Below are 23,649 nucleotides of genomic sequence, written 5' to 3'. Positions count from 1 at the left end.
TACAGATGCACAAGATGCTACTATGCATAACTGATCAATCAACAAGCTTTAATTTCTAAATAAAGGATCTATTTAAATATCTGCATAAAAGATATACAATATTATCACTAAATCTTTACCAGCCATCTCCTAGTACTGATAAATAAATAACATTTATTACCATTATCATATTATGATTTCCATATAAGACCTATTTGGCTAAATCAGATGATATTGGCTTGCTCCTAGGAAAATTAGAGATTTGACAACTTTGTAAACATTCTGGAATTACTCCCAGGTCTATCAACCTAGGGATAATATTCATAAGCCATTACCATCATGCCAGTAATTAATAAATCAGAAATTCCAAAGTGAGCAAATCAAATGAAATACTGATGTTTCACTACTGTATCTACTGATTAACACACCTGGTGAGACTCTACTATGGCCATAAGCCATTACCATCATGCCACTGATTAATAAATCAGAAATTCCAAAGTTTGAAAAATATCACTTAAAAGACCAAAACAAAGATTTTAAACAGCACATGTTCTTACAGATGATCTATTAATCAGACCCTTTTAAACATTCATTTAAAAAGGAAATAGTGAACGCTTTGTTAATAACTTGAAAAGCTAATGCTTCTCCATTGGACAATAACTGTGGTAATGGGAATTTCAATAAAGTAAGCAAATTAAATGAAATACTGATGTTTCACAACTGTGTTTACTGATTAACATACCTGGTGAGACCTCTACTATGGCAAACTGCTACACTAACAGTCTACAGAAAATAACATACATAAAGGAAGAAAACAAGGGCTTTTATACCAGTTATTTTCAGAAGACTTCAAATCCTAGAAACAGTGCACTGATTTGCCTATTTGCTCCTTTTTTTAAAAAATATGCATTTCCACTTACTTGTATCTTACTTGTTATTTGTATATGTTGTACAATATAAAGCATATGTGATAAAACCATCTCTCTACTAAAAAATATACTCACTTCCATTTGCAACAGCATCACAAATAAGATGGCACATGGATGCAACAAGGCAAGCCGTTGCAGAACTGTCAATACCACCTGACAAAGGAAGGAAAAATCCACCCTGTGCACTACGGCGAAGATAGTCCCACATCCAGCAGGCTGGGCCAAGTCTGTACAAAAGAATAGTTATATTAAATGTGTGCAGACTTACAAATAACAATAAACTACTTAAAAATTTGACAGTAAGTTTTTCACGAAATTTTGTTTTTTACCTGATCTCCTCTGCCGGTGATAGGAGGGAAAACTGAATTGGAGGTGAAGTTCGCAACAGATTGTAGTCATCTCTATCCGACAGTGCAAAATCTACTTGGATCCTGGGGAATGGTTTTGTGCATGAAGCCTGAAACAAAAATATATGTTACATTTGATGTGTCTCAAATTTAAAATTCAGTGGAAACACAAATACTATCAATCAACAACAAAAGTTAATTAATGAAGGCAACTGAAAGCAAGGGACTAAAATGAATTCTTTTGTCCGAACTAAATATTCACACATTTCCCCTTCCTTGTGGCTGGTTATTACATAACCAAATGATTTGTCTTGCATCTGTACAGAAACCCAATAAACTCTAACTCAATACTCAAAAAAGGGCTTTGTCACTAAACTGCACAAGAACATGTTTAGATTATTCTGCCAACTGAATGCAGTTAAATATCATCTAACTGCAATGGCAGCTTTGCTGCTTTGATGTTGCTTTGACAAAGGTTGAGCCCCATGTGCAAATTAAGCTAATAAACTTTCTAATTACCTGCTAATCAAGAATAGCTATAGATGGATAGAGACATAATTCCAATTAGTGCCTATCTGAATTTTGTATGCATGAGTCACTATTTGGTCCCAAGTAGCCTTCCATGATTAGTGGTGGGGGAAATGATTGTACTTTTAGAAGCAGGAAAAAAACATTTGGTATTTCAGTGAAGGAAGGCAGGCTAACTACTTCTTGTCATAACTTCATGCTTCTGTCAAATGCTCAAAATGTACAAAAGGAAACTATAAGAGAAGCTAACGCCAGCGAGTCTGAAATAGCAAACATTGCTTGAGAAGATTTCCCTCGATCACCATGCTTTATATGGAAGACAGACTGTGACTCAACAAAGTGAGATTTGGGGTGTCATTATCCAAAAGTGGAATGCCTTAGGTGCGGCAAAAAGAATCTACCACTGTCATCACAACCATGAAGTTTCAATCCTAGCACAGAGTAAACATAAACTCGCATACACATACATGCGCAGCCTCTTGTCCACTAATCAATGGTTGTGGTGTCATATCTTTAGTAGGACTGCATGATTGTGAAGGTAGTCTTACAACTTTAAAGATGTAAGAGCTTAATTAACAGGACTGCTTTTCTGAATGTCTCCTCTCTTTCCTGACTTATCTTCCCAACTTTCTATTGAGTCATTCACTCCAAAGATGCATAGGAAAGCATGCTGTGTCACTCATATATTAAACCAACTAGTATGCAAGCCAAAATGTTCGGATATCATCACTCTATTTTAAGGGAAAAGAAATAGGATAGGTGGCTGGCAATGGGGTAATCTGTTAAAACGTTTGTTATCCCCTGCATAAAAGTGTTGGGGAGAAGACTAGATTGTACAATAACTGGATATTCTACTGCCTGCATTAATCCTTGCACAAAAGTGCCAGCGATGTATTGGTGAAAGTACCACTGTACATTAACGCATGACATGGAGGTATAAGATCATTTTGAGCATGAATGTAGAGACCTACATAAAATCCACTGTTACGGGATTATTTCACTAAATTTTAAGGAATGTTTGTTTTCATGCATGTTAAAATTAAATAGCTGAAAAAAAAGTCTAAACTAAACATACCTTTTCTGACCGGCTGCGAAGACCGTATTTGTAACTTCTCACATCTTCCAGGTCAACTACTGCCGCGACAACACACTGCCAAGGAAATTTATAAAACAATAATAACAACCTACCTCCAACTGTAAGGTTTAAGAACTACAGTAAGAAAATAAGAAAAACATCAAAAATTAATAAAATTTACATTAAGTCGAAATAAAACTCTACTATTAGACAAAAATATTTGTTCCACAATAAAAAACATAAATCTCACACACATCATTCAATGCAGAACATGCAGCTGACACTCTCACATGGCTCGTGCTGAACATATTTTAGCAGATAATACACACTCTTGTAGCAACAACTCTTCCATTCCTTCAGGCAGTAGATGCTTGATGTAACTGACTATAACAACTTCATATGAGTCTTGTGTCATAGATGTGACGCTTCTTTCAATCTGGCTTAGTGACTGTTTAACCACTCTCCCTCCCTAAGTTTGCTTCACAATAAAGTAGCTGCAAAGAGAAACTAGGTCAGTAATGTGGTCCATGCTGTCTGAGCCTGTTTTGGTGACAATTTCATTTCACAGCAGTTTTGGGGAGCAGAATCTAGGTATGTTCAGCTTCATTCCTTCAACGTGCTAAAAGGCTTTGTCTACTTTCCAAAATAAAACTAACAGTGAAGAATGAATAACTGCTCAACTTAGTTCACTCCCACACCAGACACATAAGTGATGTTGTAACCTAATTCCAAGCACAATCCAGATTCTGTGCAATCTTGGTTACAGATGCAAAACCTGAACTTTGTAATCAGCCTCCATTCCTACGTGTATCAATATCCCTGCGGAAGCACTGATTTATATACAGTTAGATAGGCTGGATCAATTTCGCGAAATAACGAATGAATTTAGCGTTTTAATTGTTCGTAACCGTTTGTGACAGTAGCCTTAAAGCAAAATAATATGATGACGATAACTTAATAAACTCGGGTTTTGAAGACATGGGTTCAATAATTTGCTTCATTAGAAACTTAGAAGTGTTTCTGAACGTCAATTTTTTGTCACAACTTGTTTAACACAGCTGGCAATAAGTCATAAAGATGACCTTGGGCTACTGGGGCGGCCACCCCAAACGCCGCGCTGATTTACACAGTATGTTTACAATGTTGTATGTCTGTAGTTCTGTGTATAAAACATGCCAGATGCATTTGCATGTTATCCTCATCATTTCTTTTAGTTTCTTCTATTTTATATAAATATATCTATATATATAAACTTTTCTGAGACCACAGAAACCACTAACAGAAAACAGTTCAATCAGTTTAATAAATTTACTAGTAGTAGCTCATTCATCAAATGTAAAAATGTGTCCCTGTGATATTTTTAGATTTTCTCTAAAATATCAGACAGCTGACATTTGTCAGAAATATAATTCTAATCCACTTACCTATCACTTGATTGGTTTTAGCCGATCACCCGATAAGCTGACCCACTGGTTGTTGGGGAAGTGGGAAAAGACCTGATTAGATGCAGCAGCTGACAAGGCGAGCCACTTGGGGTCATGTTAAGCAGGTCCTGCATGAAGTGACCTGTTCATTCCTTTATATTTACTTTCCAGTTCTTCCTCTATCTACCACAATGGTCTGGAGAATGGTTTTAGTGTCTCTGGATGGCAAGGCCAAATCAGAGTAGCTTGTGCCATGTCAATGATGCAAGAAGGATTTCCTAGCCTCCAAAAAGGGCGTCAATCATGCTCCATACAAAATCGTTGGTCTTGTGTTCCTTTGGAGCAGTTATCTTGACCACTGGGGCTATGAGGGACTTGTACAGCCTGTATATGGTGGTGAACCGTCTGCTACTGCTTTGCCAAATTCTGCCCAGCTTGACTATTGCTACCGACATTAATCATCTTTGGAATGCATAGGGACTTTCCACTGATGGAAATGGAGGTGTGGTGGCTATGAAGAGTCTCTCTTACATGACACTCTCTGGAAAGATGTTGACCACAGGTGACAAGAACATCCCTGGTGAAAGAAGTCTCACCTGGTTGCTAAGTACTATTGCTGAGTTTTTGTAAAGCACTTCAATAGTTTGAACAAGGCCCTCTTCAATTTGAATTTCTGCATCACATGCCACAGCCCCTCAAGCCAAACTCAAATGCCTGTTTCAATTATGGACTTATGGCAAAGCTCTCTCCACCATTTTGTTTTTCTGTCAAGATGCGACCACTGAAAATCTATTCAAGTGTGCTCTTGACTGCTCTAAAGCCAGCTTGCTATTTTGCTAGCAGCTCAACTCTTTGAGTTGAGGTGGTTTTGGATTACCTTAAGTACTTTCTTTGGGTGGCTCATTAGGCCTGTAGGTCTGTAGTTTTGACGGTTTACTGTTGCCTTTCTTTGGAGGGAGTATGACAAGTGATTGTGTTCATTTGTTGGGCCTCTCTTTGGTTTCATAAACTAGACTTGTAAGGGCCTTCACTGTTTCTTCCCTGCCATGCTGAGCAGCTCAGCTGGAATGTTGTCAACCCCAGGTGCTCTCTTCAGACAGCATATAGCTATCTCCACCTCTTCCCACAGGACTGGGAGATTGGCAGTGGAGCTTGAGAAAGAAGGGAAGATCTACTAAATATCTTTTGTCTGATGTATAGTACAGAGAAAAGAGGATAATATAAACAGACCAAAGAGACTGAATTTAATGTCAATGCATCAGCAGCTCAGACAGTAAATTTATTATCAAAATTTGTCAGGTCTGCTCTGCTTTTAGTTTTCCTGGCTGCCATGTGAGAGTTCTCTCCCTTGTTCTGTTGACATATGTTCAGCATGTTGGTTGCCTTCTTATGCAATGCTGGCATTCACTGTCATCACTTTCCTAGCCTGCTGCAGCACCAGTCTCCAATGAGGATCTAGAGAGACTGTCATCACAGACTGCAACTACAGTATTATGCTACTGCTCACATGACTCTGCACCAACACATTGAGAAAACATTTCTTGTATCTTAAAGCTAGGCCCATCTCTATGACTGATTGTCCAGTAGCATTTAATCGCACTTCTGAGACTCTGCCTCCACTGGCCCAAAACCATAAGTTGTTATCACACTTCTCTCCTTCTCCAGCCTTATCCCACTAATGCCTGCTATGTCTCACAACCAGCAAGCACCACAGCCTATCAGCTGATTTCATCAAAGACTATGATTTAACATTATGTTGTTGACAAACTTGGCTCAGTGAAGGTGGTGATAAGAGTGTCTGTGTAAATCAAATCAACTACTGTATAAGTGTCTTCCCCAGTGCTAGTTGTGATGGAGGTATAGATGTGTTTTTTTTAAGAAAAGCAGTGGTCAGCCCCACCCCACCCTGTCTGGTATTGTCTCCCCAAGTGACTAGGGGCCTTTATAACTTCCGATGTAAAAATAGGTCCAATAGCCAGTAATCATGGGTGGACAGCTCAAGGCTGGCTTTTAGGAACGCAGCTGTGAGAATGGGACAGTCCTGGGAGCTGTTCGACCCCTACCCTCTACAAAGCAAAGACATAACTTAGTACACTACTAGAGTGCTACAAATCATTTAACTTTTTACATTTCTGTTTGTCCTTTAAGGTTGTTAACATAAGACTAGCATTCCCAGACAAAGTTATTCATCTAATGTGCTTGTATTGTTTGCCATCCAACATGAATAAATTGAATGATAGCATGATTGAATTGATCATTTCATAATCTGCTAGACCACTGTAACAATCTAGCTGACATGCCATTGTTGGTGATGATTTCAGTGACTATTTCAAAAATGAAGTTCACATCCTTTGTAAGAGAAAGTGCTATGACCTGTCTGTCTCTGAATGAGCTGTTAATGCTGATGATATCCCCTTTGTACCTTCAGCAGAAAACTTAACTTTCAAGACAGCAGATCTGAGCTGTTAATGCTGATGATATCCCCTTTGTACCTTCAGCAGAAAACTTAACTTTCAAGACAGCAGATCTGTCTTGACAAGTTTCAATACTCTGATGTGTTGCTTACTAACAGATCCATTTGGTACATTCTCTTAATTCAAACTACTAAGATTTTTATCTTTTGTTTAGCTTTATAAATATTAAACTATTGTGACTCTTCCTGCATGGTGTCCACAGTGCCTAACCACTGCCTAAATCACAAGTTTTAAAAGTGCAGAACTTGGCTGTCCTTGTACTTCAAGCTTGCAAATCTTAATATAGATCATCCTCATGCATGCCCTACACTGGCTATCAATTAAAGTAAAAATTCAGTATAAGCTTGCAGCTCTGTTGTGGATTCCTTATTGGCTCTTCCCCTGTAGATTTTTATGATTTCTTATCTACACTCCTGCTAGAAACTCCATTCCTCATCTCTCACATTCTGCCCATTTTACCTGCAAAGATGGTTAAAAACAACATGTTTTCCTTCTGTGTTTTTAAACAGTGAAACTCTCTTCCTTACCTTAAAAGATAACAAGCTTGATTTTGAAAACTCTTTTACCAATTATTCATCAATGCAATTTATTTTACATGTATTTTATTAGTTAAATATATCTTTATACTTCTTCTACTTAAGTTTTTTTAGCGGCTGAGTGTGTTTTGTGTATCACAGCATGCCATTGTTAGCTAGTGCTTTTATATTTCATTTTACTGTTTTTTTATTATTGTTGGTCAATGACAGAGCGCAACCTGTTTTGGTTGTGATGTGGTGCAATATAAATGTTCAAGTAAATTAAATTACATACCTACAATAAATACCATGATTTGTATACTATTTTAAAAAAAGCATTTCCTAAACTATCAAATGTTGACTCTGCAAAGAAGTATTTCTTGATGAAAGGCTGAAGCGACAAGAATGTCATGAGTAACTACACTAACAGAGCTCCCAACTTGCTTTTGAGACCAGCAGTGTGTAAGTTTTGTACAGCCTTTGATGGTGGAAAAAACTTTTATATAAATCCACTTCTTTATAATTGAAAGGATAAAGTCACAAATATGGAGAATTAGAGTGAATCTTCATCAAGAGGTAGGAGCTAAAAAATCTTTTAAAAACAAATGAAATGAGTAAAATATTTTTGTATTTATAAGAAATATACATAGAGTTAAAACATTACTTTAATAATGCATATTAAAAAAATTCTTTTAAAAGTTTTTCTATTCCATGTCTTATGGTCATTGGGAAGTTAGGTGTAAGAGACATTATTTACTTTAGTGCCAGCAATTTGGGGAAGATCAACTGATATTCAAATACTTTCAGTTACAACAGCAACAAATCCAATTGGATCCTGAATTTAATTATTGAAGGGAAGCAGATCCTGGCAAAATACGGGACTAAGGTTTTCTTTTCTTACTGATTTAGTAAAACTTTCATGGCATGATGTATTTTGCAAGCATATGTCCAAAAAAGGCTCAATTTACAGCAAATGATATGTAGGTCATTTAAGCAAAAGTATCTGATATATAAACTGATTCATCTAATGGTCTGGGGTTTTTTAAGTTTTGTAAACAAGGTTTGGTTTATCTTTTTTCTTTCTTGACTTGCTTCCATTTTTTCAACTGGATTGAGCAAGCTGGCAGCAACTTTTCATCATTTCATTTGTCATTCTATAGACATAATGTTTGCATTTATGTTGCCTGTGTCTGCGTATGTGTTCTTATTATTCTGTCCGTGTATTTAAATTGTTATTTCTCTCGACTGTAAGTGGTGCACATATGATCTGCATGTGCTTTGACTCTTTACTGCACTGTCATTTGTTTTTGTACAGTGCATTGAGTATGTTCCATAGCAGAGAAATGTGCTATATAAATATGCTTATCATTATCATTATTTTATGTTAGTCTTATAGTGCTCTTTAATTCATGATCAGTTCTGCTGACAAAAACTGATTTTAAATTATCATGAATTTCCTCTTAGCCAGAGAAATCCCAGTTCTCAATACTATAAAATATGTCCTGTGTTATTTTATATCACAAACCCTATCTTTTCTTGCTCTACTGTTGTTATACATGAAGAAGGATATTTCCTCAACTTTCTATAAGTGTATGCTTATTGTCGTTACTGTCATGACTTTTGTTCATACTTTTAACATAAAGAAGTTAAAGCATCAGTAGAGCCATACATCCTTTTGAAATTCAGAAAGCTTTTTTTTATATAAATAAACATAGCTACTTTTGAAAGTGCACTATGCTTATTTTAAAACCAAGCAACAATCTTTCAGCAGATACTTCAATAAATCTGTGACAAAATAGAAACATCTATACATGTCAACAAAGATGCATCAAATTACCACTAAAGAAATACTCACGACTTCTTCCAAAGTAAACTGAGGCCCTTCTGCTACAATCTGACCATTTACAGAAATCATGGATCCTCCATCATAGAAAACCCGTTCTCCATCACAACCAATAAGATTGCTAAACATATACACACCTCCACACTTCACACATCCACACAAAGGCACACACACACACACACCCCATGTTTCTGTCGCTAGGTAAAAAGCACTTTTATAAAGACTTCTAGGAAAAATTCATTTGACATTATAATGTGTCCTATTACAATCATGCTCTAAAAACTGCTTACAGACATAAAATTACTTCTCACCAAAACATTCATCAAACTTCTAAGGTGAAAATGTTTTTTCAAAGCCTCTGATCATTATCAGTAATCTTCAGATTGATGTATTTTTTAATACGACAAAATTAAACTAGAAATTACCATGATAGCTTGAAGTCACTTAAAGAAAAAATACAAAATGCTGTATTCAAGTGGATTTATTTTAAATAATAACCTTGTATGTTGCTGATTTGACCAGGTCCACACGTGTGAACATCTTGCGAAGTTGGTGATAGCTTCCACTGCTATTCATGATGATTTCAACCCCATCCAGTGACAGGTCAATATGGCGACTACCAGTACATTTTAAAATTCTGAGTTAGTACTTTGGATTAAATGTGTATCAAGCAGCAAAGTTTAAAATAGTTTTCAAATAAATGCAAAATGATATTCAAATGTAACAAATTCAAGGTGAGAAGGACATGGACATAGGTTAAGCCTTAACCGATGCTGGTCACGTGATTAATCGTCAGTTAGCGTGAAAACGGCATATTCACGGGCTCAAATCTGCACTAACCAATGACCCTAACTTCGTTAACGGTGGTGTCCCCTTCGGTTAAGTCTCTGTCAACCAACAACACCTTTTATTCATAACAGGTATTATCAGTAATGTTAAGGGAAAATAGGAATATACAGGGAATAAAGATAAGAGAAGAGACACTTTTCTTACTCTTTGTAGATGATATTAAATGTTTTCTAGGTGGTAGTGAAAAATATTTTAATGAAGTAACATTATTAATACATTGGATAAATTCTTGGACATATCTGAGTTAAGAGTTAACAATGAGGAGGGGAATTAGTGTTTTACGCTGAGCCAGCAAAGAAGGCTATATCAGAGCAAGGCAGCCAGCCCTGTAAACAGATGCTACTTGCAGAGAAATAACAACGTGCCCAAGACGAGAGCTGACGAGGACAGCCAATCTTCACTGTACTGGTGACAGGCATTAACCATTACACCACTGGACAGCCCTAAAAGTTAACAATGAGAAGAATCAGGTGGTCTGGCTATGAGATGAAAGCTGAACCCAGGACAGCCAACCTTCACTGTAGTGGTGGCAGGCGCTAACTGTTGTTCGACTGGGCCGCCCACAACATGCAGGTAAAAAAAAAATTTTTTGGAAAGACATTTAACACCTCTTGGGAAAATAACAGTCATGAAAACTCTTGTAATAACCAAGATAGTTCATCAGCTGATTACTCTTCCCGACCCACCTTGGAGTTGACACAAAAAGAATTTATAAGAAACTATTTCCTTTTCTTTTGTTGGAAATGGAAAGTCGGCAAAAATTAAAAGAACTGTGGGTTAGGGTTAGTTGTAAATCAAGATGGAGGATTAAAAATGTTGAATCTTAATTTGTTTATAGCAACATTCAAAATCAGCTAGTTAAGGTGCATTATAACTAGCATTGAAGTCCATTATTTCTCCAGAGTTAAAGACCATTAAGGTCTATGGTGGAAAACACGTTAATTTGGTAATGAAAAAATTAAAAAACCCATTTTGGAGAAATGTAAAAGACATAAAAAGCTTATTAGCAAGTGAACACATAGTGAAGAATTTTGGGGGGGAGTATATTTTAATGGAATGTGACTTGAGATAGAACAGTGATATATATTAAGGACTGCTTGAAAGCAAAGGCATTTATAAATCTTGTTAACACTGATGGTGTATTTATGTCACTAGATGAATTCTATGTTAAATATCCTGCTTTTTAACTTATTATTAATTAACTTACATGGGCTTGATATGGTCCTTAAAACAATATCAAAGTAAATGTAACTGCTCTTTAATTTACCAGAGTGAAACTACTAACAGAGGATGTCTATAGTAAGAAAAGGGAACAAAGAGGTTTTAAGAATTCTTAAGGATAATAAAATGGTTGCATCTGCACTAGGAAATTGGGAGGAAAATGTGACAGATGTAACTGGACTAATATATTCTTTAAGCCCTTTATTACTTCCATAGACAGTCAACTGAGATGGTTCCAAGTGAGAATTTTGAAGTGGATCCTACCCATAAACAAATATAAGCTGAGCAAAACTCCCTTTTGCAGTTTTTGTAAAAAAAGGAAAATGAAACCATTGAACACTTATTTCTGCAATGTACATTAATTAAGGAACTTTGGGAAAAGCTATGGAATACGTTAAGCAATTAGGTAAATTCAAGATGTGATGATGAAACGGTTATCTTTTGTATTAATAGAACTATTGGAGTATCAATAAGAATATAAAGGTAGCCACTGTGTTAAATTTTTAAGTTTTAAATTCGAAATACTAATCACATGGTTGAAATATTCACTAGGAAAAAAATTGCATTGTATCCACCTCTGAGGGTTCCAAAGTTCTTCACAAATCTCAGGAGCAAGGCAAGTGTCATACGTTGAGATAACACCATCTCCAAATGGTACACAACTCTGAAATTAAAAAGATTAAACAATACATGAAAATGTTAACAGCACATCATCAATACGTGTTATTTTCACACATTCCTTTGACTGAAATGTGAGATAAAGTTAACTTGATTTCTATAACCTCTATTTCTTTAGTGCCACAACCAAAGATCCTGAAAGGATTGACACATGTCATTTTACCCATTACACTTGTCTAAGTTTGACCCATGCTGAATACTTTTTGATAGATTAGAATGGCATTCAAAGCATTCAAATAAGAAATGTTTTATCACCATAGTTTTTAATGCAATCAAGTTCTGACAGTAGTCAATATATTCCTTGCAATATGGTTTAGCCCAGGTTAATATCTCCTGATAACTCTTTAAACTGTCTTAAGGACCATGTTGCTGACCCTGTTCGTGAGTATGAAGAATGTGAAGGAATGTGGTCAGGCAATGAGTGGCTCTCAAGGATGATAAAGAAAACATTTTCCCCATCATAAGGCAGAATTCAGTCTTAAGCATGATGAGTCACGTAAAACTGAGAATGACATCAAGCATCATCTGCTGTGAGACAGTGAGTACCAAAGCATTATCTGCATAGGTTGTATGTGTGCTCTTCCTGAAATTGATGTCTGCTGACAGACTCGTATTAATAAAGGAGCCAGTTTATATTTCTAAAGAGAGTTTATTGAATATTAGATGTTTGGATGCTGTTTGGCAGAAGAGTGTGTGCCTTCATATAAGTCATGAAAACAGAGAACAGTGGTCAAAAAGGTATATCATATACAGCTGGCCTCCTTTTAGCAGAGATTCAAGTATGTGCAAGTGACAGACTCTGACCAGTCTGAAGTATGACAGTATTCACTCATATAAAGGATATGTTACTATTCTTATGTGACTGCCTTGTCTTCAACTACAACGAACAGTTTTTTTTTTCCACAACCATGATCGTTTAAACTCCACCTGGAAACCACTCGGGTAACCTGCCAGTCCCAAGCCTGGATGAAGGAGGAGGGTTGGGCGTGGGGCTAGCAAACCCACCCTGTAAAAAAAATAAAACGCTACAGAAACCGCAAACATATCAACCGCACAACGAGAGCCTGGACAGGAAGATCTCTCTTCGGAAGGGCTTATGACACGTTCTGGCGAAAGCCCTCAGGAAGCCAGCTCGACAACCCATCTTCTCACGGCCAAGGCAAAAACCAGGATAGGGACCTGGACCATCAGAACGCTATACGAGAGAGGTAAATCAGCTCAGGTAGCACAGGAAATGAACAACTATAACATCAAGCTCCTTGGCCTGTGCGTGACAAGGAGGAATGGCAACAGTCAGACGAGACTTTCGTCAGACAGAGTCGGACAGTTTCACCTACCTTGGCAGCACAGTCAGCAAAGATGGAGGAACAGATGAAGATGCAAGAAGACGAATAAACAAAGCTAGGCTTGCATTCCACTCCCTATGACCTATCTAGAAATCCAAGGCTTTATCTTTACACACCAAGATCTGCATCTTTAACACAAATGTAAAGTCAGTCCTTTGTATGGATCTGAGACATGGTGAGTGACAAAAGCCATCATTAACAAGATTCAAACATTCCAGACTGATGAGCAAAAGTTTGGTTTCTTCTTCTTGGGCAGATGAGGGCTTCCATTTTATCATAGCTGAGTTTGTTTTTTACCATCTAGTTGTAACCAACACGTCAGTCCCTGATGGCTGCTTAACAAAGACATAACTCAGTACACTAGTAGAGTCCTACACAGTCTTCGACATCACTATTACAGGCTTCAATGGTGATAGCAGAATGAGACAAGCCGGTGTAGTGGAGCAGTATAGCTGCATATGTTATCAGCCAGGACTGATGAGAAACATGATACTGGAATCATGATGAAAGTGGTTTTTGTGTACAAAATAAACAGAATTGGGCCAAGTACTGCACCTTGTGGAACCATGTAGGAAAGTGGAGCAGGGCGAGATGTTTAAAAGTCAACAAACACAGTCTGGGTTCTATACGTGAGATAGGAGTTGACCATGCTTTGAATACAGAAGAATATTTGTATAACACCTGTCAATTCAGGATAAAAAAAAAGGATGAACAAATCTTTATCTTTGAACCTTTAACAAGTCATAAAAGTTGTTTTACCTGTTCAGTAATATCCCGCACCATTCTTGGTAGAAAATAATCCTCTGTCTCTTTCTCTTTCTTCCATGCAGTGAACCATCGAGTTTCACGGTAATTTCCGTCATCACAAAGTACCATTTTTGGTCGTATCAGCAGTATTTTTCTGCCACCAACAAATGTGATATTAATTCCCCCGAGAAATAAAACAAGCTTCTAAATCAAGATTTTCTTAACTATACTCCCTCTTTGGCCTCTTTTTATCTTTGTTGTTTTTCACTTTAAAAGTATGATAAGCACTTAGATCATTATGAAGTGAAAACAAATATGGCCTTACATATGTTAAAGATGATGCAAATATTTATCTTAACCTATGAAGCAAAAATAAATCCTAAGTAAATATAAATAAAATATTGTACATGATATGAGTATGTCAGCTCCAAGTACTATACAATGACATGTACTACTAACCACGGTATCGCATCAGTTTCATCAAGAACTCAAGTGTAAATAATAGAAAAAATAAAAATACACAACTGATGGGCTTGTAATTTAACATAGTCTTCTAATGAAAGGACATTTATGGTAGCTGGATAATGCCATTTCACAATGCAGCATTTTCAAATAAAAATTATTCAGAGAACCCGTGAGTTACAATTTGTCAGGTGGAAAGGAATTTTTCCAGTATATATATATAAAACAAAAAATGCTTTTGTATCAAACCCTCTGATGAGCAGACTAAATGCTAATAGATTAGTGCAGTAAATAATAGTTAATGCTAATAGTGGACTCCGATTTTAAGTCAGTAACATTTCATTTCATGCTCTTCATATTTTAAAAATTGGATTTATACTCACTTATTCAAAAACAGCACTCGACAGTTATATGCCACATTTTTATGCATGACAGGCCTGAAAAACAAAGAATATAAAGAATGTGTTAATGATTTTTTTTTAAATGCATGTCATGTAAAAAATATCTTTCAAACTATTCAACTACTCTGCTTATTTTCTCAGGACAATTATTTGTAGCTGACATTCTTCACATCTGACTTAATGAGAATGGGACAAAAAGAAACTTTATTGCTTAATAACCCACTAGATGACTGACAAGATGCCTTGTTCACACAAACTGTGTATTTATATTTCGAACAAAATCAGTAAAAAAAAATGTTACTACTTATCCAACAGATAGCGATTTTCTATACACATCATTAGGAAAAGATGTAATCATTTCTCTCTTTCTTTTGGTAAATAACAACTATACCACTACCTGAGAAATAAACAAGACATCCATCTAGGATCAAAATTTACATATACTGCTAAAACACATACCCTAAGATCAAATTGCTAATGAAAAGATTGCTTTCCAACCCCATACTTTTCCCCTGGACAGCAATACACAAAAAGTAGCAACTTACATGCCTACATCTACAATGATGTCCTGGCAATTAGAATTTACCATTATCTGGATAAGCATCTCCCATGAATGCAGAAATGTGTCACTCTCCAAGAAGTGGTCAGCACAGCCATATCCACTGCACATATGGCATAAGTGAAAGCTGGCATCAGCAATCAATAAATGTCAGGTACTCTAATGACTGAATTTGTACAATTGGTTCCAAGCCACTTAACAGTGTTGTGCTTTGTTGAAGATTTATAGGGAACTAACTCTCCAGGTTGAAGCAATTGATCAAATAATGTCTACCTTTGTAGACAAAGATGCTCTCTTAAACTGCACTATACATTTATACATCAGCTGAAATGCTACTTGTACAATTGCCTCCCAATCTCTGGTAGAATGATCAACATTCACACTGCTACCAGACCACACAATTTCACTATCATCCAAGTGTATGACTCTACCTCTACACATAATCTCAAAGTCAGTTATTCATCCCTTGACTGGTTCCTGTTGTTAGAAGGAGCACACAAACAGATGTGGCAGCCTACTTTGGGCGATAGTGAGCAGGTCCTGCGCAGAATGACCAGTCCAGTCTTTGATGTTCGTAACCCAGTTTTTCCTTTGGCCACCATGGTGTTGACCGCCCCCCAAGATCCCTTGAAAGAGTCTTTGACAAGGTGTCATGCTGGATAACACGACTAAACCAGACCAGCTTACATCGTTTAACTGTTTTAAGTAGAAGTTTCTGGTGTCCTACAAGTGTGGCAACTGTGATTCATACAAAGTCATTGGTTTTATATTATCTGTATGAGATTTGGAGCAGCCTCCTCAGACACTTGCTCTCGAATACCTGGATTCTCTTTTCCATGTCAGTGAGCAGAGCATCTTTCACATCCATAGAACAGGATTAGTATAAGGGATTTGTACAGATTGTAGTAAACCTTATGTTATGGCTGCACCTGATTCTATTCACCTTAGCCCTTGCTACTGTTGCTGTTGTTACAGACTCACCCTTGCTAACATCTTCCACCTCGCAAAAGATCAAGGCTAATGACTTGTCATTGCTCAGATGATTGAATCCACAATTAGATCAACTTCAACTTGCCAACATACCTCAAGTCAAGCATCAACAAGGCCCACTCAAGATCATATCCAAGCATGTACATAAATAGTTACCATTATCTTAACAAGCCTGAAGATGAAACTGAAGCACTGCACACAAAATCCTAGAATCCCTTTGACCGGGCTAACAGTACCTGACAACATTGTTGTGATATTTCCCTGGGTAGCATCAACACACATCGCTCTGTACGTCAATGAATGAATGCATAAGGGAGGAAACTACTGGAACCTTTAGGAATTGTTCTACTATGTATTCCCTTAAACAGCTGGAAAAAAGTCAACCAATCAGATATTTTGTTATGTTTGAATGTAGGCGAAGGTTTAGTTGATCAACTGCCATGTCGAAGTCACTTGCCAGTTACTCAATTCAACATGGATTTGTACTCAAACAACCAGAAATGAGAAGAAAATAGTAATATTTAAATTCTAATGTATATTCTAATAAAATATATGTTTGACATTTTATGTTTGTATATATTGTGTAAATAATTTTTCTTTATTACTTTCTAGTTTTCGACATCCTTCCCGATTTGTGAATTCTGCCCCATACAGCTCCAATCTTCCCTTTGATTTTACTACAAGAAAACTAAACCTATATTTCTCAAAATTCACAACACATAAATGGTTTAAAATGCTCTTCCACACATAGGTTTCTGTGCTGTAGGTTAATAGGTATACATTTTCAAAAATATCGCTCAAAATTTAATTTATGGGAATTCGTACTCACAAAGAGTCCATGCTTGACATCAATGTGTTAAGTAACTTCCACCCAGTTTCAAAACTTGCCTTTTCTCATAACGGCGATTGAGAAAGTAGTTCTGACACAGCTCTGGGATTACTGACAGGCACACCACCTCATCTATCGAGCTCTATCGGCATATCAGCCTTTTCACTATACTGAAACTACTCTCATCAAAGTAACTACAAACATATTTGCCCTCAACAATGGTGATGGTTCAGGCTTAACTTTGCTTGACCTGGCTGCTGTATCTGACACAATCAACCACTCTTTGCTCCTTCAAAGACTAAAACATTCCGCACCCATACACAAAAGCAATTCTGACAATTCAGAAGTATTCAAACCATTTGGTGCAAAGTTTTGGAAAGAGCAGGGCAGTGTGGTTTGCCAAGTAGCAAAGGCATCTAAATGGAGAGTAGACTGCATGTTAATTATGCAGGCAGGGAAGGACACTACAAATGAAGCCATGACATATCCAAGCCAGCTTATAACCAACTTTGGCTCTTTACAACTTAAGATCCCCAACTGGAAAGGGACGCCCAGAACGGGGTCCGATGGCATGGTGTAGTTGCAGCCCTATGCTTCATATAGGGGTGATTAGGAACAAGAAAGAACTTCAGATCTCTTCAATAAGCAGCAAAGAGTCAATTATTCTTGATTTTCTATGGTCTTTGTTCTTTTCTATAAACAATTAAAAGACAGTAGGAAGCCACCTGGTGTAATTTTTTTTTTTGTTTTGTTTAAATAATATGTTTACTAGTATTACTACTGGTATTGCACAAACAAGAATTGCTTTAACAGCTAATAGGGTAGCATCATTCTGAATAAAAAAAACTGAAAACAGATTACCTTATTTCAAGCTCTGGTCCACTACGAACACTTGCACCTTTCTCTTTAGCAATGCGTACACCTGCAAATTTGATAAAATATTACAATTACATGCTTAGCTGTTATACATGCAAGATAAAATACAACATTTTGGATATGTCAGTAAAACTGTTTCTACTAAGCTTTAAATTTTAAGGGCAACATTGACAGATGTTTTCAAGCGCAAGACTAGCAAGTGGTGATATTTGAGCTTGTTTACATGAGTCAAACCAAATGTGCTTTTCTTTCTGTATATATGTACAATGAATTCATGCGGATGGAGTAAAGCCGCACTTCTATTTTTGTTTCTTAGTAGGAAAAAATATATACATTAAGCATATATTTGTATTGCAACATTCCTTAGGTGCATAACAAGTGTACTTTATTGATTGTAGGGAGAGAAAGCACTTAAGACGTAAGTGTCAGTTTGGTAACAGATAAGCAAACTGAGGGGAAGGTCCTCCACTAATGTTTTGATGACATCACATGAAATGATGCAATAAAAGTAGAAGTAGTTAGAACTGGCTATCATTGCCTTGAGGATTATTTAACTCAATAATATGATTATTAATTACCAGACTGTGCTTCTCCAACACCCCCCTCCACACACACACACAGCCTCCAGGGATCATAGTTATTTGACAATGACAAGTTTTTATTACCAAAAGGTAAAGTAACAAAGACATACTTTTTTACATTTAGCCTTCGCCCTTTATAGGGTAAGAATAATCTTAATACTAAAGAAAAGTGGTAATAAGCATAACAAGATATTATGAGAGTGGAAGGTGAACATGTACATAAGCAGTAATTAAAACAGATATCTACAAATTAAGGGTCCAGGGGAAGTATCTATAATGTTTTAGGGTTCAGGCCTACATTATATATGGCGTCGAAAACACTTCAGGGAGTTCAATTGCTTAAGATGGAGAGGAAGGCTATTCCACTTCACTCTCCCTGTAGTCTGGAATGAAAATACTGTACTAAGTTTTTGAGCAGTTCGAGTGTTATTGAAGATAACAAAGATCGAGACAAGCGAGAGTAAGTCGTTTCCGCAGGCCAAACTACACCTTCTGATGTAAAACAACGTCTACGGGGTCTGTACACCCACTTATAACTTTGGAAACGGGACACTTGTCCTTGATGTTCCCTGTTGCCCCAAAACGACTTTCCCTCGCTACGTTTTGAGTTCCAGTTTTTTAATGTTCTCAACGGGAATCTCCGATTCCTGACCTCTCTTACAAATAAACGTTGTTTCACATATAAAATTAAGCATGATAACGGAAAGAATCTTCTTCTCTATTCATAACATGTGGTTGAAAAATCTTATATTCTTCACAGGCATTATTCTACATTAAAGAATTAAAAATCTTGCAATTATTCATATTTGATCTACTCGACTCAAGGAATGCAGCCATTATAAAATAAAGATCAACAGACGTGTCCCTTCAGACAGAGAAAACTAAAACTGCACACGTTAGTTTATTGTACGACATAGATACAGTATTTTCTAATCGTTGTATTAAAACTACTGGCATAACTTTCTCACTGTTGTTAGCTACATCACATAGTATATCAACACTGATACACATCCAAATTACCACCACAGATGGCAAAACTTTGAATGTAAATTTTAAAATTACTCACTTTCAATAATTCTTCGGCTATTCTCTGAAAAGTCTAAAGCCCACTGATTTAGGGAGCAAACAGCCACAATCACTTTCCGTCCCATGTCTGCTTCAGAAAGAAGTACGCTCACAAACTTGCCATTTTTCTTTGGGCTTGCCCAATATGTGTGTGATGCAGTAAAATTCTCAATCGACTTCTCGTGCGAAACAATTAATTCAGCGTCTCGCAACTATCAATCCGTTATCTGATATAATATCTGTTTCCCCGTACTCTTTCTCCTTTTAAATTAATTTGTTTGTGTTGTGTGTGTGTGAAGAATGTAACCATTTTTTCCAACCACATCCCTCAGTCAAAAAAATATGCCGTGTGAAATGTCGAGAATGTGTCGATTTTCACAAAATATTTAAGTCTATTTTATAAATGATGCACACACATATTATATAGTGGCTCAGTGATACTTATGCGAAAATCCACCGTTTCTCAGATCCTCATCAAATTAAACAGGACTATTTTTCTTGTATGCCTTCTTGGTGTGGGTTGCTCGGGGTATCATATATGGATCAGATGTTTTGGTAGCTCCTTGATCGTTTTATGTTCTTATGTTTCATGTTCATAAGTTATACTATGAAGACTTGCTAAAATCCACAAAAATCAGGATTTAACTAAGAGGGGTCTTAATGATAATAGGGAGATCAACCGGCCAGTGTTATTCCACGAACCATGCATTACTTAATCAAACATCTGTAAAGGGGGCAGGTATATATGGACGCAATTATAATTAAGGAATTAAAGTCGATCGATCGATCAGTAACTATAAATGATAGCAAGGGAAAAATCACAATTTAAGTTTCTTTATTGATCAACGGTACCAGAACAAAATAGATACCAGTTTTCACCTTCACGTACTAATTTCATCTTTAGACAAGATTTGTGTATGTGTGGTTTTATAAATGGTACATCTATAACTATTATATATATATTCGTCTAGCTTATCCGAAAGTAAATCTACTTTTTTTTACATTGGTAATTTGATAAATTACATTTAAAACTATATATATAGCTTATAAAAATAATAAACGCAAACTTTATAAAGCGCATATACTCATGCACACACCTATAATACAAACAAGAACGAAACATGGACAGCATGATATATGGCTTCAAATTATCCATAGTCAAGAAGTTTAAAACTCAAGCTAAGGGCAATTAAGGCACACACACACATATTTCTCATATTTGTGTACTATTAATAATTAACTTCGAAGTTCAAATCTATGAAATTAATTTATTGAGCCATATGCTCGAAATTTGTCGTCTGTTTCCTCACTGAAAGTGGCGCGGCGATTACAAAACGTTCGTGTACGTCTTGGTGCATTCGACGAAAGCAACAATTAGACAACCTGCAGTATATTCAATGCAAAGCAGAAGAAACAGTTTTATATTTTTGTAATCATATACTTCGAAATCAAAACAAAATGTACTAAATACAAAGCTATATGAGATTAAGTTTGTCGAAGTCCGTCATTTTCTCACAATCCCTTATGTTATATTCTCTTAAAATTCTGCATGCTATTGTATACTAATTAAGTTATGTCTTTGTTTTTGCAGAGGGTAGGGATCGAACAGCTAGACTGTCCCTTTCTCACGCCTGCTGCGTGCGTAATAGCCCGCCTTGAATTGTCCACCCGCGGCTATACTGCATGGCTACTGGACCTATTTTAATGGTTACATCAGCTACGAAGGGAAGGCCATGACCAGACAGGAGGGGTGGGAGTGGGGTTGATTACTGCCTGTAATCTCTCTCCATGTCTTGTGTCAAGGTCAGAATTAAACAATAACGTGAGTTGTGCAGCACATGCTTCAAGTGTTTGAACTGGAATGCGATTTTGGAAGGTTCTGGAAGTGCAAGTAGGAAGCATTAATTGTGAACCTTTAGCTAGACCTGATTAGAGAGAGGCAGATGGGTTTAGTGTACCTGGACCCGTGGCTGTGGAGTAGGCCTTGGTCAGTAAATTTTGCTTTCTTATTATTTTAAGCACATATCTGGAAAAAGAATGCCAGACCTGCATGCTGTAAAAGTGCCAGCACTTACAAAAGACAAGCAACCCCATTGATATTGTCACATTTGCAAGCTCTTTATAATATGAACCTGCGGGATGAAGTCCTAGTACAGAAATTTACAACCATTTTTCTGAAATCTAGTTGTTGTGTATCTAAAATTTTAGTTTTCATTGATTGAATTGACAAATGATTGAAGCCTTTCTCTGTCTCCCAGCTATTTCCTCAGCTCATTTATAGATCATCACACACACAGAGCGTGATGTCCTCCCTTCTCATTTATCTGTTTTTACAATAGTTTATCGGCGAAGGACAACAACAATTTACATCGGTGTTGTATCCACCTGTTCCCAAAGTTATTGGGACAGCTAAGAGAGCTCTTCAGACTCTGTACAACAGGCAGACACATCTGAAAGTGTCTAAAATCCTTTATGATGACAGGCATGTCCTGTCGTATTGTCCCAACCCCAATCAGGCATCAGGCCGCTGACTCTAAATACTCGCATGGAGAACCAACAGACTGAATTTAGCTGTCATACTTCTTTTTTTTTCGACCGTGCGACTTCTGAATATGACTGTGTGCGAATGAATGCAGCTGTCTGAATCATGAATGCATGAGTCTGTTTGGCGGATATGGATAGGCTGTAGTATTGTGATGTGCTTTTGTATCCAGCTGCCCCGAATGGCCCCCCTAGCAGCATCGGAAACCATAAGCTCAAGGGGTCCACCAAGTTTGTCTTGATCCGACTGTGATACAGGGGGTCAGTCTATCGCAATGCTTGACTCGTCCGTGCATGGCGCTGTCAGCGCATGCGCACATAAGCCAAGCTACCACGCTCGCCGAGGCGAAACCAGAGTGTGGGAGATCATGCCCACATTATAGGGTCGTGACCCCTAACAATGGCAATGACTTTTCGCCATGGCGTGCTACATACGACCACATGCGTGCAGGCAAAGCCGCCATTTTCAAATGTGTGAGTCTACACTTTTCCCTAAACAGAAAAGCTTCTCAAGCGGTCAATTTCTATACTGATACATGTGTTCGACGCCTTCGATAACAGTACGTATAATTTTTTATACTCTATATTAACATAGTTATTGAGATTTTTAAAACTACAGAAATGTCCAAATTTAATGCAGAAATATCATTCTAAGAGAAAAAAGATTAAGAGTACACATTAACGCTATAAATGCACAAGTTTTCCAGACAGAGTAAGAAATCGGTGCTCAGCAGTTCTGAACGCTTGCATTTGATATTCTTTAGCCGTAGCAATGAGAGAATTTGGAGCTGTCAGAATTTCCTCAAATTGCGATTACGAAAGTGGAACGTAACAGAGCTTCGACAGTTCCGTCTGTTTACTGGTGGACGATAGCGTTAAAATGCCAGGTTTCTTCGGGCAGTATAATATTTTTTTCTCTTATTATTGTGGGTTTGTTTTTTTTTTGTCTTGCAAGTCCTGGGCTGTGTGTGAACTATGCTGATTATTAGGCTCTAACCTTTCATGTTTATTTGTTCAAGAAAGCAGTGTTTGTATGGTAAAGGATTTTTGGTGTGTAAATGTACTTGCTTTGTCACATATTGCTGATATATGTTGACAGATTTGGTCCTTTGGACTCTTACTCTGCTCTCAATTTTATAACTTTTTAGGCTAGCTTAAACGACTTTTTCAAACACCAAACTTTCCACTGCAGCAGCTAATTAGAATATTTGTTCAAAGAGCAGCATAAGGATTGTGTTCCCAGTGGTGAACCAAAAAAAAAAACTTATAGATAGCCATTGACAACTGATTGTGACTGGAAGTATCATTTCAGACAACTTTAATGGTCTTTTTTCAACAACAAATCAATAACTGCATAATGGTCAATAATTTATTTTACTGTTATTCTAGA

At 36.9% G+C, this 23,649-nt stretch overlaps 1 protein-coding gene across 2 annotated transcripts in view; it reads right to left on the bottom strand.

The window, feature by feature from the left end:
- The window catches only part of LOC112565583 (glutamine-dependent NAD(+) synthetase-like), a 38,114-nt gene extending 18,231 nt beyond the window's left edge, over positions 1-19,883 (bottom strand). Inside the window, exons 1-11 of one of the 2 annotated variants that reach the window (XM_025241113.1) lie at positions 19,720-19,883; positions 18,058-18,118; positions 15,364-15,480; positions 14,801-14,854; positions 13,968-14,109; positions 11,760-11,848; positions 9,613-9,730; positions 9,127-9,258; positions 2,859-2,933; positions 1,238-1,365; positions 984-1,135 (exon numbers count right to left, since the gene is read on the bottom strand). In XM_025241113.1, coding sequence (XP_025096898.1) covers positions 984-1,135; positions 1,238-1,365; positions 2,859-2,933; positions 9,127-9,258; positions 9,613-9,730; positions 11,760-11,848; positions 13,968-14,109; positions 14,801-14,854; positions 15,364-15,480; positions 18,058-18,118; positions 19,720-19,804 — 1,153 coding nt within the window. In that variant the 5' untranslated portion in view covers positions 19,805-19,883. Of the gene's footprint in view, positions 1-983; positions 1,136-1,237; positions 1,366-2,858; positions 2,934-9,126; positions 9,259-9,612; positions 9,731-11,759; positions 11,849-13,967; positions 14,110-14,800; positions 14,855-15,363; positions 15,481-18,057; positions 18,119-19,142; positions 19,268-19,719 lie in introns of those variants that run through there. The other variant, XM_025241114.1, reaches the window with a different exon arrangement.
- Between the last annotated feature and the right edge of the window lie 3,766 nt (positions 19,884-23,649).

Source organism: Pomacea canaliculata, linkage group LG6 (assembly GCF_003073045.1).
Source record: "Pomacea canaliculata isolate SZHN2017 linkage group LG6, ASM307304v1, whole genome shotgun sequence".
In the NCBI taxonomy this organism is placed as follows: Eukaryota; Metazoa; Mollusca; class Gastropoda; order Architaenioglossa; family Ampullariidae; genus Pomacea; species Pomacea canaliculata.
This window is presented reverse-complemented; position numbering and strand designations above follow the sequence as displayed.